Source organism: Mesoplodon densirostris, chromosome 8 (genome assembly GCF_025265405.1).
Source record: "Mesoplodon densirostris isolate mMesDen1 chromosome 8, mMesDen1 primary haplotype, whole genome shotgun sequence".
Taxonomy (NCBI): Eukaryota; Metazoa; Chordata; class Mammalia; order Artiodactyla; family Ziphiidae; genus Mesoplodon; species Mesoplodon densirostris.
In genome coordinates, this window is record NC_082668.1 from 72,620,471 (window position 1) to 72,639,085 (window position 18,615).

The 18,615-nt window shown below is 35.9% G+C and overlaps 1 protein-coding gene across 2 annotated transcripts in view; it reads right to left on the reverse strand.

The window, feature by feature from the left end:
* STAM2 (signal transducing adaptor molecule 2) overlaps window positions 1-18,615 on the reverse strand; it is a 53,769-nt gene that overhangs the window by 13,258 nt on the left and 21,896 nt on the right. For both annotated transcript variants that reach the window (XM_060107319.1, XM_060107318.1), the window contains exons 2-8: window positions 10,269-10,353; window positions 9,271-9,346; window positions 9,062-9,160; window positions 8,003-8,149; window positions 6,376-6,445; window positions 5,658-5,844; window positions 2,397-2,491 (exon numbers count right to left, since the gene is read on the reverse strand). In XM_060107319.1, the coding sequence (XP_059963302.1) occupies window positions 2,397-2,491; window positions 5,658-5,844; window positions 6,376-6,445; window positions 8,003-8,149; window positions 9,062-9,160; window positions 9,271-9,346; window positions 10,269-10,353 (759 nt within the window). The remainder of the gene's footprint in view (window positions 1-2,396; window positions 2,492-5,657; window positions 5,845-6,375; window positions 6,446-8,002; window positions 8,150-9,061; window positions 9,161-9,270; window positions 9,347-10,268; window positions 10,354-18,615) is intronic.

The following is an 18,615-nucleotide window of genomic DNA, read 5'->3' on the forward strand; positions in this document are numbered from 1 at the left end:
TTTAAATAATCATCACATTTCATAATCAATATAAATTATTACATATGTTCACTCATTCATGCCACAACCATTTATTTAGCCCTTACTACATGCCAGGCATTGTTCTAGGCATTGGAAATACACCAGTGAATAAAGCAGACAAGAATCCCTGCCCTGATGGAACTTACATTCTAGAGGAACAAGTAAGCAATATTCATGGGAACTGTCATTACAGGCACTTTCCTGAAAACTGAGTGTTATCACTAGGATGAATATATATATATGAGAGTAGACAGAGTATTATCTAATTAGCTAATTTCAGAGTTAAATCTATGAACTCCTTCTACACTCTTTCCTTGCTATAAAAAATTATTTTCTATATGTACAAAAAAATGGACTTGATTTCAACCTAACTTTGATAATGGTTAAAGCGACACAAAACAAAAACTTTTCCTAGGAAAAAGAAGGCTGAAAAATAACTTACAAACATACATATACAAAAAACTATTTAAATGCTCACTGGAGTACTGCTATAATGTACTATATTTTAATAAAGTAAATTTTAGTAAAAAAAATATAATCAAAATTTATATAACCAAAGAACTTTTAAGTCCCAACAGTTATTTCAAATATTTGGCTAACTTTCAAATATGCCCTAAGGAGCAAAGCTCAGCATAACATGAGGACTTACTGAAAACCCCAAATAGTTTTTCCTTTTGAAACTGCAGCTCAAGGCTTCCCTGGTGGCGCAGTGGTTGAGAGTCTGCCTGCCGATGCAGGGGACACGGGTTCGTGCCCCGGTCTGGGAGGATCCCACGTGCCGCGGAGCGGCTGGGCCCGTGGGCCGCTGAGCCTGTGCGTCTGGAGCCTGTGCTCCACAACGGGAGAGGCCACAACAGTGAGAGGCCCGTGTACCGCAAAAAAACAAACAAACAAACAAAAAAACCTGCAGCTCAATCTCTCTAGCCTATGCCAAGGGGAAATCACCATAGAATAGGATTCCCTGAGCGTGGTCTATCAAGTTATTAAAACTAGTGTCTCCAATTTTCATACCTACTTAGAGAGTCCGACTAGAGGAATAAAAAGTATAAATAGTGGCAGAGTACTAGTATTCATCTCTCTACACTTCATTTTAATTGAATGCATCACCCTACCCATACAAAGATGATGTTACACACAGTGCAGAGAGCTTTCAATTTAAGTTCTTTCTCTAGAACTATAAGCATTAGAAGCAGTACGTCCAGAGTGAGTCAGTTAGTACAAGTACATTCTAATGGCAGACTGGCTGACTTTAGTATCCTGGCTGTCACCTACTAGCCACATAACCTCAGCATCAGTTTCCTTATCTGTAAAATGAGGTAACAAAAGTACCTATCTCACAGACTTATGAACATTAAACAAAATAGTGCAAGCAAAAGATCTGGCTTAGGGCCTCCCTGGTGGCGCAGTGGTTGAGAGTCCGCCTGCCGATGCAGGGGATACGGGTTCGTGCCCCGGTCTGGGAGGATCCCATATGCCGCGGAGCGGCTGGGCCCGTGAGCCATGGCCGCTGGGCCTGCGCATCCGGAGCCTGCGCATCCGGAGCCTGTGCTCCGCAACGGGGGAGGCCACAACAGTGAGAGGCCCGCATACCACAAAAAAAAAAAAAAAAAAAAAAGATCTGGCTTAACACCTGACAAATTAGTGCTTAAACACCACTGGGCAATTCTATTTTTGATCCTCACCATCATTAGTGTTAGCATCAGCTATTCTTTACACTCAGCTCCCCCCAACTCCCTGCCTGCCTAACAAATGGAAGCTTTCTCTGTATGGCTGGCAGCAGCTGAGGGGAACGGTCTATGGCTGCAAAATTGAGGGAAGTTCAGAAGATCTGAACTAGGGATCTACTGCCTTGATTACATGACTTTGTTATTGTTCTGAGTTCGCTAGGATCAAATCAAGGCGAGGAAAAGTCTAAAACGTAGGCGTACTCCTAACCCCTGTAATCACACTCAGCACTTGTCAACCAGTTCTCCCAACCACCACCCCACCCCTGGCCCGCTTTAATACTGTGCTTCAGTGATGAATAAAACAAATATTTTTTTGTACTGAACAAACACATACTGCCTCTTAAACCATAATTACATTGATTTAAATATTTACATGGTCAAGCACGGCTTACTTTATGCCTTAAATGTACCTCTGTACATTAGCTCTCAAAGGATTTAAAATATAATGATAAGGAAATAACTCTTGGAATTGACCTGGGATAAGTTAACGCCTTATTTTGGTAAGCAGTAGGTTAAACTGTATTGCTTATAAATAAATGATTTAAAACAAGAGTTAAATGCCAATCTACTTTATATTTCAAACTGAACCACAAAATTCAAGTTAATAAAAACTTCAATAGATTTAACCTTCCCTCAGACTTAACTTACCTGCCTCAGGTTCTATGTTTAAATTAGTTGTTACAAAATTAGATGGGAAGAGTCCTATTCCTCTGTGATTTTCTCCTTTCCACCAATTGGCATCACTGAAAATTCAGTATAAAAATGTCACTTGTTACTCTACATTTCAGTACACTAATGTCAAGAGTAATTAAGATAAAAATTAAATTTAGCCTACTTTGAAAATACCAGCTCAAATCCCACTATATTTAAATGTAGTTCTTCTTAAACTTAATAGGAACTATAAAAAAGCACAAATAAAATAAACATCCATACTCCCATACTTAAATTTAGAACCAATCAGCAATTGGTCACATTTGATTCTGGGCCTTAAAAAAACCAAACACTATAAATAACACTGAAGTTTCTTTTATCAACATCCCCAAGTCCCAAACTCACATCTATCCTTCATACCACCACTATCAAGTTGGTATGTCACCTTCATTCAAGTGTATTTTTTATTCTTTTACTATATCTATAAACTCTATAGATATATCTATATAATAAACTCTATAGATATAAATATCTATATAGTAAACTCTATAGATATAAATATCTATATATCTATAGATATCTATATACCTATAGATATCTATAGCCAGCTCTACAGATATAAATACTAGTCATTGTAGATCTTTTAAATTTTATGTCAATACTTTCAGCTCTTGCTTATTCCTTTTAAAGATCCATCACACAAACATGGCATATTTGATTTATCCATCCCCATACAGGCGGACATTTAGGTTATTTCCAGTCTTTCACCCTTATGAAGATTGGGGCAATAATCATTCTAGATTTTAGGGCACACATGCAACAATTCTCTAGCTTATTCACAGACATGGACTTGCAGGGCCACAGAACACGTTACTAGTATTGCCAAATGTTCCCTAAACTGGTTGTGGCAATCCACCATCCTCCTTTCCCTCAGCAGTGTGTGAGAATGTCATTTCTGCTCACACGTGTTAACTGTCCAATCAACACATGATGTCACATAGCAGAAATCATCTCTCACTGCTGTGCTCATCTGCGCTTCTGAGCATCCAATATGCCTCTTCTGTAAACTGCTCGTTCATACCTTCTGTCCACTTTTCGTTTTCCACTGGGTCATTTGTCTCTTTTCATGGATATGTAGGAGTTCTGTATATATTCTGAATAGCATTTGTCTGTCTGCATTATGCAAATACCTTCTCTCAAACTGTCACTGTCCTTTAACATATGCTTACAGTTTTCTTTTATTGCATGTTGTTTTGTTTCTATAATCAAATTTAGCAACCTTTTATGGTTTACACTTTTTAATTTTTTTAAATTTTTTAAGATATTTATTTATTTATCTGGTTGTGCTGGGTCTTAGTTGCAGCAGGCGGGCTCCTTAGTTGCGACACATGGGCTCCTCAGTTGCGGCAGGTGGGCTCCTTAGTTGTGGCAGGTGGGCTCCTTAGTTGTGGCATGTGAACTCTTAGTTGCGGCATGCATGTGGTACCTAGTTCCCTGAACAGGGATCAAATTCCTGCATCGGGACCATGAAGTCTTATCCACTGCACCACCAGGGAAGTCCCTACACTTTTTTAAAAAAGAAATCTTTCTCTATCCTTGAACTCCTATTCTCCTATATACTTGTTTAATAGTTTCAGGTTTTCCTTTATATCCCTCTCCCACGTTTAAGTCTTTAATTTATTTGGAATGAAATTTTATGTGCTGTGTGAAGCTGAATCAAATTTTATTTATACTACATAAAAAACCATTCATCCCAGCAAAATTTACTTAATAGTATACCGATTTTTCTACTGATTTATGATAGTCTATCTTTCAAACAGCAAGCTGCTATCTGTTCATGAGCCTATTTTTGGATTCCATCCTGCTGCAACAGTCTATGTATTTATTTACTACAGCTTGTTAATATGTCTTGATACTTGGCAGGGAAAGTACCTTCTCTATGTTACTGTAGACCTTCACATTTCCATATTAATGTTAAAATTAAAATGTTTTCAAGTTCTCTAAAAAAAAGTCTTATTGGGTTTTTAATTGGAAATGCACTGTTTATGCATTAACATTGGAAAAATTAAATCTTTACAATATTAAGGTTTCTTCACCATAAACATGGTATCTCTCTCCATTTATATTTACATAAATATATTACATATATTTATATTCCTTTGTATCTTTCAAAGAATTTTATAATTTTTTCCATAAAGTCCTTATGTACCTTTGTTAGGTTTATTTATACCTTGATCATTTATAATTTTTGTGACTATAGAGAATGATATTTTTTTCTACCAAATTTTCTAAATAGTTGTGATTAAAGCATACCACTGATTTTTGTATACTGAGCTTATATCCAACAACCTGATGAACTTTTATCAGTTTTAACAGTTTGATCATTGATTCTCCTGGACCTTGTAAATGGACAGCCACAGAATCTGGAAATGATAACGTTACCTCTTACGGCATTCACAATCTGCATCCCACCTAATTACCTCTAACTTTAATTCCCTTACTTTATTCTAGGTTTCATGAAGAAAGAACTGTACCCTAGTTCACTTTTTTTATTATAAACACAGCTTATTTACATAACATTTTCTCAATAAATATTTACTGTAGCAAAGTAAAACGATTTTGTATATCTACCCATTTAAAAATATACTAATGTATCCTTACTAAGTTATTTATAATGGATACCAAATACATTTGCAATCTCTCTTCATAGCAACAAGCTATTAGGTCTCACTCCTGCTAAATTTCATCAACTTTTAAAAGCAAAGTAAAATAGACTTAGGCCCAATACAGACAGATCTATTCTTTATTACAACTTTAAGTGATAGAGAAATTGCGAGGGAGAGGAAGTAGCAGATTAAGAATTGCAGAGGAGCTGAGAATAGTTTTTGGTTGCACTGATCAAAGGTAATATAGCTATATATCTCTTCCTGAAGTTTTTTTTTTGCCAGTAATTTTAGTATATACAACTCCTAACATAAATGCATTCAGATGACTGAATATTTCTGTTTCCCAACTGTAATAAACAATATTATTTAATACATTTTTAATCCAAGATCTAAAGAATATTTTATTACCAAATTTAACAAAAGAATAAGAAACTCACACTACCCAGTCTAATTTGAGAAAAAAATAACTAAGGTAGAAAAGGTTCTAGTATGATTTAAATACACCAAAGTCAAAAGCTGAATATCCAGCATTCTAAATTAAGGGTATTATACTTAATAACTTCAAAATATTCCAGAAATACTTAAAACATACCTGTCATCCAAAACAATAATAATTTCACCATGTTTAAAGGTGAGTTCATTGTCCTCAACAGCTTCAAAATCATATAAAGCTCTCACTTTCCTTGCAACTTTATTATTTGACTGAATTTCTGCAGATGGATATAAGGATTTTGTTTCTGTGTGCTGCTGCTTCTGCTCTTGCAATGATAATTCAATAGCTAGTTTGAAAAGTTAAAATGCAAAAAACAAGACAGAATTAATTCTTATTTTTTAAAACTTTAATAAGGAATATTATATAATGTGCTATTTAATAAGAATAAATCAAGTGAATACTTTATTTGTCCAGTTGAAGGCTAAACAATTAGCTTTTGTGGGGGCAGGAAGGGGGAGGGGACAGGGCAGAGAACCATGACATTTTTTAAAATAAGTTTTTGCTCATTCCTTATTATCACAGTCTGTCATATACAGCAGCTATTATTTTTACAGCAAACAGATTGTGACATTATAATATGGGTAGCTTTCCATATAGGACAAGTCATGAACATATTTCTGTGCTTGACTCATAACTTTGGCATTAAAGAAAAGGTGAAATGTAATCTCGTCAAAGGTAGGACATTAAATACATGTTACTGACAACGATTATGAGTTCAATTAATCTTATATCACGTCAATTGTTTCTCTTACTTTTCAGACTCCACTAGTTTTTAGATTAGCAACACTAAATTACACGTGCATGATCCTTTCTTTACCTTTAGCTATATCTTCATCTTCTTTGTTTTTGTTCGATGACGTACCATTCTTGGCAGGAACTGAGACAGTCTGTAATGTATGAGGAAAATGAACACAACTACCTTTTCAAGGAAAACACAAGCTCTATGATTATTCGCTCATGCTAATTACAAAGTTAATTAAGTTCCACTTAAAAGTGAAGGTCTTTGTGATAATTTTAAGTAGTTGTTTTCAAGCACTAAAACAGAACATCAGAATTTTCAAGACAACATTAAAAAATCACAAAGGGCACGAACTGGCTTACATTTTGCACAAATCTTAGTATCTGACACAGAACCTGGCATACAGAAAGTACTTAAATATGAATCTTTCCTGATTGCACTTCCTGATCTCAGTGGTCCAAGGCATCTCATTCAGTGAGAGGTGCTACACTGCTAGAGGCGCAGGGCTACGCGAGCAGCAGAAGCAAGAAGCCATGAAAATGACTGAAGAGAAGAGGAGGGAGGACGCAGACAAAAGGTGCAGCTCTAGGCATAGACTTTAAGCCCCCTTTTACTACTCATTGTGTGTGAATGGTGGTGGCTCTTCAGGCATAGCAGAGGACTAAGGAAGGTCATAGTTAAACTTAAAGGCATGGAAGACAAAGATGTCCAGGATTCTGAACCATCAACCGGTTCTTTAACACAGATTTTTGAGAATGACCTGCAGAAAGGACAGAGCAGGAAAATGCTAGACTTTTATTACTTATCAGGTTTTTATCTCACAATTCTACCTTGGACCCTTAGGCCTGGTCAGCTATATATAAAGGTTCTTTTTGTGTCTTCAGTCTACAGTCCAAAATTTTAAAAAAATATACAGTACTTCTCTTAGTCTCTTTGCCTAGCCCACATCCTGGAAAACAAGAGGCACTGAGAGCAAAAGCCAAGACACAGTGTTTTTCTCCCACAGACTAAAATAAACAACCTACTCTGTGCCTCATGATCCCTGCTCCCACCCCTGTCCTACTAAAGCTACCCCCTACATCCCCAAATAAATTTCTCATCTTATAGTTCACCCCATCTTATATGTAAACTACACCATTCACTCCAGGCATATTCATTCTTCAACAAACAGGTCTTGAGCTTTCTCAAGTCCATGAACTGGTTCATGTCATTCCTTCCTTGATGACCTCTCTACTCCTCTCTACATATTGAAATACATTCCAGCCTAAAAATTCTACTCTTCACCTTCTTCACCATCCCAATCTGTAGTTAACCTCTCCCTCCTGACATCTAGATTGTGTACCCCTCATCCACATCTGTTACTTATAATTAGTTATTTTTCACAAGTATATAGTTACCCTCCAAACTGACTATAAATTTCTTGAACATAAGGGCTCTCTCACACATCTATGCCTTTTGCATGACTCTACATTCAGAGTAGCATTAAAAAGATTATTTATGGATGATTCACTTCTCAAAGTTCTCATTTGTAGAAGTAATTCACTTGACAATTACAATGTCTACTCAATATAAGGCACTACGCTAGATAGACTCATGTAGAGTGCAGGTGAGCAATGATGACTAAGATAAACTTTGTCAGCTTTTACCCAAGGTATATACCTTCAAAATACTATAGGATCAACCATGAGTGTGAATGATCTCTTACCTGAGAACCTGCTGAAGGAAAAGTAATTCCTTCTTCTTTCATAGATTTAATAGTTGCAGATATCAGACTAAACTGAGGGTCCTTCTGAAATTCTTCTGACCACTCCACCATTAAAGATTTCAGTTTTTCACATACTTTAGGATGAGCCTTTTAAAGAAAAGGCAAAGAAAAAAATTGTTAAAATAAGTACTTGAATTATTTAACAAAGAGAATTACCACCAAAATTCTCTAATTTTATGAACATCAACAAAAGTCTAGCAATCCTTAGCTTAAATGAGCACTTGATAAATGCTTATTTACATTTTAATATATAGTTGTTTCTTAGAAAATTACCCTTTTTGAACATCAAGGTTTATGTCTTATACAATGACAATGAATCTTATATTCAGAGGTTATTTCTTTTATGTTTTCTTAATATTCTCAATATTAGACTAAGCTTTTTATATCAACTAAACTAAAATTCTGACATTTTTGCCACTAATAGCATGAGAATAGTGCTTCAGAGCTTCTAACAGAAATAAATTAATAACAACCCCATCAAGAAGACCCTCTCCACCCTGCTCTAAAATAAAGGGCCCCTTTGCTCACCATCTCTAATGGGAATCAGGACAGAATGGTGGTTAGTTTGGACTCCGAAGTCACAGAAACCTGCATCTGAACATCAACTATGCCACTTAGTAGCTGCATAACCTTAGACAAGTTACTTAACTTCTCTTAAGTCTGTTTCTGCATCTATAAAATAGGAATGATATGGGAATCTAACTTCTAAGGGTTGTTAAGAGCTTTAAACAAGGTAGCATACATAAAATGCTCAAAGCAGTGACTGCTAACCCTCAATAAAGATCAGCTATTATCACTAATATATATGCTTTGGGGAGGAAAACAGTTTTTGGTGCTACAAATGCAAATAACAAATTTTAGAACAGAAACTTTCTTCATTTCAAATCTATTTAAAATGATTTCCCTTACTATACAACTCTATTAATGCTTTATATAGTTAAAATAATACAGCATATGTATTTTTTAATGACTTAAATTTCTTCTCTTTTTAAAATTTACCTTATTTTTTATCACAGCACGTACTTCTGTTGCAAAATCACGGGAACATACTTCTAAATGAAATATCTTTCCACAGTTTGCCACACAAGCCCCAAGAAGCTATTAATTAAAATAAAAATCAATATATAAATGTTGAGATATTATCTTACTTAACTGAAATAAATACACATTTAAAATTTGGGTCAAATAATAACATGACTTTCACTTACAGTTAATGCCTGCAGAGCAACATGAGGAACCTTATGATTTACCCTTTTCATTATGGCTTTTAGGCAATCTTTTGCTCTAAAAAAATGAAGAAGGTTAAGTGTTCAGAATTTCAATTCAAACATTTACTTTTAAATTTAAAGTTATTTGGTAGCAGAATACCTTATATATACACCTGCAAATGTCACTTCATTAAAGGACTAAATCTATAAAATGATCTTACACATTGCTCATAGACTGCAGAACTTAAAAAAAAAAAAAGAAAAAGAAAACTTGTTGCAAAGGTTGTACATTCCAAAATCAAAAATGAAAAGCCACATCATTTCAAAAAAGGTCAGTCAACACAAGAGAACAGTATCATATAAATTACCTTTTCATTTCTTCAAGACAGACTGAGCTTTCACACAGCAAATTCTTATCTTGTGGGAAAAAAAACTAGCAAGATACATAGTCTCAAAAGATTTAAGTATAAACATGCATGAATGCACTTTGAAAAGCTGTAATGTTAAAACAAATGCTTTCATCAGTCTTCTAAACTTCTAACATATAATCAGTTCAGCTTGACTGCCCCATTCCACCCCCAAAGCACCATTATTTATATTCATTTTTTTCATTATGATTTATTGCATTTACCTATTCATTATTGAAAGGTCTTTTTAGTATATATGTATTATGTTATTATATTTATCTACTTCATTATTAAACATGTCTAAGTCACGGGGGAATTCTCTAAATAATTAAGTCTATTCATTGTTAACGTGTGTCCCTACTGTAACAGGCTTTAATTATGCATTTTAATATTTCAAGTTTTTGGTCAATTCTTTTCATTTGTTCTTTCAGGATGAGGTTAACCACATAAATCCAGCCACCAGCATGTCTTTACTTTTATCCCCCAAAAGGAAATAGTAAAAATCCCATTTTCCTTCCAAAGTTACATCAGGATAAGAGACACAGGTTATTAAGCTCCTAGACATTCAGTGGGCATGAGTGGGCATCTTACCCATTAGGAGTGCTTCCAACTTTGTCACATATGTCCATGATAAGACTCCAATCTTCTGTAGTGTTGTACTCATTTGTGGCCTTTTCTATAAGAGATAAGCACACACAAAAATAAGGATGTCTTGCATAACAATAAATACCAAGAAAGACATAAAAGCAGCAAGAGAAAAGCAACCAGTTACACACAAGGGAACTCCTGTAAGACCACACACAAGGGAACTCCTGTAAGACCATCAGCTGACTTTTTGGCAGAAACTCTACAGGCCAGAAGAACATGACACAATATGCTTAAAGTGATTAAAGGAAAAAACCTACAAATAAGAATACTCTAGCCAGCAAAGATATCACTCAGATTTGAAGGAGAGATGAGTTTCACAAACGAACAAAAGCTAAGGGTTCAGCACCACTAAGCTGGCTTTACAAGAAATGTTAGAGACTTCTCTAAGCAGAAAAGACCACAACTAGAAATATGAAAATTATGAAAGGAAAAATCTCACTGGTAAAAGCAAATATACAGTAAAGGTAGTAGTACATTAACTACTTACAAAGCTGGTAGGAAGGTTAAAAGACAAAAATAGTAAATTCATCTACAACCACAAGAGTAATTAAGGGATACAAAAAATGAAAAAAATTTAAATATGACATAAAAAAATTAAAAGTGTGTGTAGGGAAACGTAAGGTGGTTAGAATGTTTTTGAATGTAAGGTCATCAAGTTGGGACTTCCTTGGTGGCACAGTGGTTAAGAATCCACCTGCCAATGAAAGGGACATGGGTTCAAGCCCTGGTCCTGGAAGATCCCACATGCCGCAGAGCAACTAAGCCCGTGTGCCACAACTACTGAAGCCCACATGCCTAGAGCCCGTGCTCTGCAACAAGAGAAGCCAAAGCGATGAGAAGCCCGTGCACCGCGACAAAGAGTAGCCCCCTCTTGCCTCAACTAGAGAAAGCCTGTGCACAGCAATGAAGACCCAATGCAGCCAAATATGTAAATAAAATAAGTCAATAAAAAAAGAAGTCATCAAGTCAAAAAATATACATATGATTATATATATATATGTATATGTCTTGATATATATCTATATGTTGATATTTATAAACTTCATGCTGACCACAAATCAAAAAGGACTTCCCTGGTGGCGCAGTGGTTAAGAATCTGCCTGCCAATGCAGGGGACATGGGTTTGAGCCCTGGTCCAGGAAGATCCCACATGCTGCAGAGCAACTAAGCCCGTGCACCACAACTACTGAGCCTGCGCTCTAGAGCCTGCGAGCCACAACTACTGAGCCTGCGTGCCACAACTACTGAAGCCCATGCACCTAGAGTCTGTACTCCACAACAAGAGAAGGCACCACAATGAGAAGCCTGCGCACCACAATGAAGGATAGCCCCCACTCACCGCAACTAGAGAAAGCCTGTGCGCAGCAATGTAGACCCAACACAGCCAAAAATAAATAAATAGATTTACTAAAAAAAACCACTCCGGGGCTTCCCTGGTGGCGCAGTGGTTGAGAGTCCGCCTGCCAATGCAGGACACATGGGTTCAAGCCCTGGTCTGGGAAGATCCCACATGCCACGGAGCAGCTGGCCCCGTGAGCCACAATTACTGAGCCTGCGCATCTGAAGCCTGTGCTCCGCAACAAGAGAGGCCGCAATAGTGAGAGGCCCGCACACCGTGATGAGGAGTGGCCCCCACTTGCCACAACTAGAGAAAGCCCTCACACAGAAATGAAGACCCAACACAGCCATAAATAAATAAATAAATAAAAATTAAAATAAAAAAAACCCAAAACCTAAAATAGATACACATACAAAAAAGAGAAAAGAATCCAAATGTAACACTAAAGATGGTCATCAGATCACAAGAGATCAAAGGAAAAAGGAACAAAAAAGAACTACAATAACCAGAAACAATTCACAAAATGGCAGTAAGTACAAACCTATCAATAATTACTTTAAATGTAAATAGACTAAATGCTCCAATCAAAAGACATAGGGTGGCAGAATAAATAAAAAAACAAGACTCGTATATACATGCTGCATACAAGCAACTAACTTTAGATCAAAAGATACATACCAACTGAAAGTGAGAAGATGGAAAAAGGTATGTGTTCCATACAAATGGAAACAAAAAGAAAGCTGGGGTAGCAATAAGTATATCAGATAAAACAGACTTTAAAACAGACTGTAACAAGAGACAAAGATGGAGATTACATAATGATAGAGGGATCTCTCCAACAGAAGATACAACAATTCTAAATTATGCACACAACATTCAAGCACCTAAATACATAAAGCAAATATTGACAAACATAAATGGAAATATCGACAGTAATATAATAACAGTAAGGGACTTTATCACCCCATTTACATCAATGGACAGATCATCCAGACAGAAAATCAATAAGGGAACACTGGCCTAAATGACACAATAGAGCAGATGGAACAAACATATATAGAACATTTCATCCAAAACCAGCAGAATACACATTCTTTTCAAGTGCACACGGAACATTCTCCAGGAGAGATCATATGCTAGGTCACAGAACAACTCTCAATAAACTTAAGAATGAAATCATACCAAGCTTCTTTCTCTGACGACAGTGGTATGAGACTAGAAATCAACTACAAGAAAAAACTGCAAAGAACACGAACACATGGAGGCTAAACAATATGTTACTAAATAACCATGAGCCACTGAAAAAAAATCAAAGAAAAAATAAAAAAGTACCTGGAGACAAATGAAACTAGAAACATAATGATCCAAAATCTTTGGGACAGAGCAAAAGCCGTTCTAAGAGGGAAGTTTAGAGCAACAGAAGTCAGGCTCAGGAAACAAGAAAACTCTCAAATAAACAACCTAAACTTACACCTAAAGGAACTAGAAAAAGAAAAACCAACAAAACGCAAAGGTTAAGAGAAGAAAGAAAATAAAGACCAGAGCAGAAATAAATGAAAGAGGACTTCCCTGGTGGCGCAGTGGTTGAGAGTCAGCCTGCCAATGCAGGGGACACGGGTTCGAGCCCTGGTCTGGGAAGATCCCGCATGCCGTGGAGCGGCTAAGCCCGTGAGCCACAATCACTGAGCCTGCGCGTCTGGAGCCTGTGCTCCGCAACAAGAGAGGCCGCGATGGTGAGAGGCCCGCTCACCGCGATGAAGAGTGGACCCCGCTTGCCACAACTAGAGAAAGCCCTCGCACAGAACCGAAGACCCAACACAGCCATAAATAAATAAAATTAAAAAAAAAAAAAAAAAAAGAAAGAAATGAAAGAGAGACTAAAAAAAAATAGAAAAGATCAATGAAACTCAGAGCTAGTTCTTTGAAAAGATGAATAAAATTGATAAAACTTTAGACAGACTCAACAAGAAAAAAAGACAGGGCCCAAATAAATAAAATCAAACATAAAAGAGAAGTTACGACTGACAATGCAAAAATACAAAGGGTCATAAGAAATTACTATGAACAACTGTATGCCTGTAAAAGGGCCAACCTAGGAAAAATGGATAAATTCCTAGAATGTGCAATCTCCCAGGACTGAATCAGGAAGAAAAAGAAAACATGAACAGACCAATTACCAGTAATAAAACTGAATCAGCAATTCAAACAAACAAACAAAAACACCCTCCAAGAAACCAAAGTACCAAAGTCCAGGACCAGAGGGCTTCACAGGTGAATCTATCAAATATTTAATGAAGAGTTAATATCCACTCTTCTCAAACTATTTCAAAAAACGGGAGAGGAACGAATGCTTCCAAACTCATTCTACCAGGCCAGCATCATCCTGATATCAACACCAGACAAAGAAATCACACAAAAAAAGAAAATTATAGGCCAATATCACTGATAAGTATAGATGTAAAAATCCTCAAAAACATATTAGCAAACCAAATTCCACAATACAGTAAAAGGATCACACACACAATCAAGTGGGATTTATCCCAGTGATGCAAGGATGGTTCAACATCCACAAATCAATCAATGCGATACACCACATTAACAAAGTGAAGAATAAAAATCATATGAGCATCTTAATAGAAACAGCTTTTGACAAAATTCAAAATCCATTTGTGATAAAAACACTCAATAAAGTGGGTATAGAGGAAACATTACCTCAAAGTAATAAAGACCATATATGAAAAACCCAGAGCCAACCTCATACTCAATGGTGAAAAGCTGGAAGTATTTCTCCTAAGATCAGAAACAAGACAAGGATGCCCACTCTTGCCACTTTTATTCAGCAGAGTATTGGAAGTCCTACCCACAGCAACCAGACAAAAAAAAGAAATAAGGGAAATCCAAACTAGAAAGGAAGAAATAGGGCTTCCCTGGTGGCGCAGTGGTTGAGAGTGCCTGCCGATGCAGGGGACACGGGTTTGTGCCCCAGTCCAGGAGGATCCCACATGCCGCAGAGCGGCCGGGCCCGTGAGCCATGGTTGCTGGGCCTGCGTGTCCGGAGCCTGTGCTCCGCAACAGGAGAGGCCACAACAGTGAGAGGCCCGCGTACCGCAAAAAAAAAAAAAAAGGAAGAAATAAAACTGTCACTGTTTGCAAATGATATACTATATGTTGCTTTTCTATACATTAACAACAAACTATCAGGAAGGAAAATTAAGAAAATAATCCCACTTACAATTGCATTAAGAAGAATACAATTCCTAGGAATAAATCTGACCAATGAGGTAAAAGACCCATAGTTAGAAAACTACAAGACACTGAAGAAAGAAGTTGAAAACAACAATGTCCTGTGTTCTTGGATTGGAAGAATTAATATTGTTAAAATGACCATACTACCCAAGGCAATTTACAGATTCAATGCAATCCTTATCAAAATACCAATGGCATTTTTCACAGAACTAAAGCAAATAATTCTAAAATTTGTACATAACTACAAAAACCCCAAATAGCCAAAATAATCTTGAGAAAGAAGAGCAAATCTGGAAATATGACACTAGCTGATTTCAAATTGCTAAAAAGCTACAGTAATCAAAACAGTATGGTCCTGACATAAAACAGACACATGGATCAATGGAATAGAATAAAGAGTCAAGAAATGAACAACACACTTATATGATCAATGAATCCATGACAAAGGAGGCAAGAATATATAATGGGGAAATAAATTCTTCAATAAATGGTGTTGGGAAAACTGGAGAGCTACATGCAAAAGAATCAAACTGGACTACTTTCTCACACCATATACAAAAATAAAGTCAAAATGGATTAAAGACCTAAATGTTAAGACTTAAAACCATAAAACTCCTAGAAGAAAACACAGGCAGTATGCTCTCTGATATCAGTCTTAGTAGTTTTCTTTGGATATGTCTCTTCAGGCAAGGGAAACAAAAGCTAAAATAAACAAATGGGACTACATCAAATTTAAAAAGATTTGGAACAGTGACAGAAACTATCAACAAAACAAAAAGGCCACCTACTGAATGGGAGAAGATATTTGCAAATGATATATCTGATAAGGGATATCCAAAATACACCAAGAACTCATACAACTCAACATCAAAAAAAGCCATCAACCCAATTTAAAAAATGAGCAGAGGAGGGGCTTCCCTGGTGGCGCAGTGGTTGAGAGTCTGCCTGCCGATGCAGGGGGCGCGGGTTCGTGCCCGGTCGGGGAGGATCCCACATGCCGCAGAGCGGCTGGGCCCGTGCGCCATGGCCGCTAAGCCTGCGCGTCCAGAGTCTGTGCTCCGCAGCGGGAGAGGCCACAACAGTGAGAGGCCCGCGTACCGCAAAAAAAAAAAAAAAAAAAAAAAAAAGAGCAGAGGAAATGAATAGATATTTTTCCAAAGAAGACTTACAGATGGCCAACAGACACATGAAAAGCTGCTCAACATCACTAATCACCAGGGAAGTGCATATCGAAACCACAATGAGATACCACCATGCACTTATCAGAATGACTATCATGAAAAAGACAACAAATAACATGTGTTGGCAAGGACGTGGAGAAACATGAACTCTCGTGAACTGCTGGTGAAACTGTAAATTGGCGAGCCACTGTGGAAAGTGGTATGGAGTTTCCCCAAAAAATTAAAAATAGTACTGCCATGTGATCCAGCAATTTCACTCTGGGTATTTACCCAAAGAAAATAAAAACAATAATTCTAAAAGATATATGCACTTCAATGTTCACTGCAGCATTATTTATAAGAGCCAAGATATGGAAGCAATCAAAGCACCCAGCAAAAGATGAATGGATTAAGAAGATGTGGTATGTGTATATACATGTATGTAGTGGAATATTACTCAGTAATATTCTAAAAAAATGAAAAAAATAAAATTGCCATTGTGACATGGATGGATATAAAGAATATTATGCTAAGTGAAATAACTCAAAGAGACAAATACTACATGAACTCACTCATACGTAGAATCTAAAACACAAAACAAAATGAAACAAATTGAACAGACTCAACAAATGGGTGGTTGTCAGAAGGGAGGGATTTGGCAGGGTGGGGGTGGGCAATAGATGAGGGGAATATTTTAAAACTTCAGTTTTAAAATAAATAAGCCACAGAGATAAAAATACAGGATTAGGAATACAGTTAATAATGCTGTAATAACTTGATATGGGCACAGATGGTGACTAGACTTATTATTATGGTGGTCATTTCATAATGCACCCAAATGTCAAATCACTATGTAGTACTCCTGAAACTAACAATATTTTACATTAACTATACTTCAGTTAAACTACAGTAAGATAAAACAAAATAAAAATACCAAGAAAGGCACAGTAGTTAGGATTGAGTAGTCTTACCTTTTCTTTTGCCAAATATAAAAGTTGCACAGAAAGATTTCAAACAATGAGTACTTTTACTAATTTCAATTTTAAGTTGTATAATTAAATGTGCTGAGGTACACCAATAAAATGTCTTCTAAATAATTAAATACTAAATAAATTTCAAATGATCAATAATTCTATCAAATTCTTATTTCAAAGAAAGCCTTAAAAATGTGTTACAATATAAGGAAACATGGAGTGAACTGTTCACTGAAGCATTTTTTTACGAGCAAAAAGGAAAATGGATTAAGAAAATACAGTAAATTCATACAATAGAATGTGAAAATGAGTTATAAAGAACTGAACTGTCCAAAAATCTGTAAATCTCAAAATGATGATTTGTTTGGCTTATGCTGAGTTTTAAAAGCTAATAGTATATATAACATTCACATGAACTTTTAAAACAGCTAAATTGAGATATAATGCACATCCCAATACAATTCACCATTTAAAGTGTACAATTCAATGTTTTTAGTATATTCACAGAATTGTGCAACTATCACCACTAATTTTAGAACATTTTCATCACCCTAAAAATAAATCCCTAACCATGGGAAATCACAACCCATTCTCCCCCTAGACAACCATTAATCTACTTTGTTTCTATACGTTTTTTGGACTTCACATATAAATGAAATCATATAACATCCAGTCTTTTGTAACCGGCTTCTTTTACTTAGTATAATGTTTTCAAGGCTCATCCATGTTGAAGCATGTATCAGTACTTCATTTCTTTTTACAATATTGAATAATATTTCATTCTACAGATATACCTCATTTTATTTATCCATTCACCAGCTGATGAACATTTGGGTGGGGTTTTCTTTGTGTTTTTTTTGGCTAAGTTTGAATAATGCAGTGCTGCTATGAACGTCTGTGTACAAGTTTTTGTGTGGATATATGTTTTCATATCTCTTTGGCATATACCTAGGAGAACTGCTGAGTTGTATGGTAACTGTTCAGCTTTTTTAGGAAATGGCAAACAGTTTTCCAAAGCAGCTGTATCATTTTACATTCTTACTAGCAATATATGAATGGTTCATATAAAATTAAAACTTTGTGTTTTAAAAAAACATTTAAAAGTATGCTCTATTCTTCAGATATACATATACAGACAATAAATATATTAACATATGCACGAGAATGATGAACACCAAACTGGAGGTGGATGGGGAATTAAAACGATGTACACAGGGACTTAACTGTATTTGTAAACTTTTGTTTATTAAGTTGCAAAGTGAGTATGCAGAAATTCTTTATTTTATTCTCAGTATCTTTTTTTGTGGTCAAATATTTCATGATCAAAATAAAAATTAAAATGTAAATTTTTAAAAAGCGTGGTCAAACTATAATAATTTAATTATTTAGCATGTTTACTCTAACTTTTACAATTTCAATATCAAGAGAGACAATACAATATTTTTCTACTAGTATAGAGAAGTGGGGATATAAAAACTAGCACTTTAGAAACATTTTCTTTATGCCTTTTCCTCTTTTAATAAATATATCCTATAATTTCAAATACAGACAAACCTGGGTACTATATACAT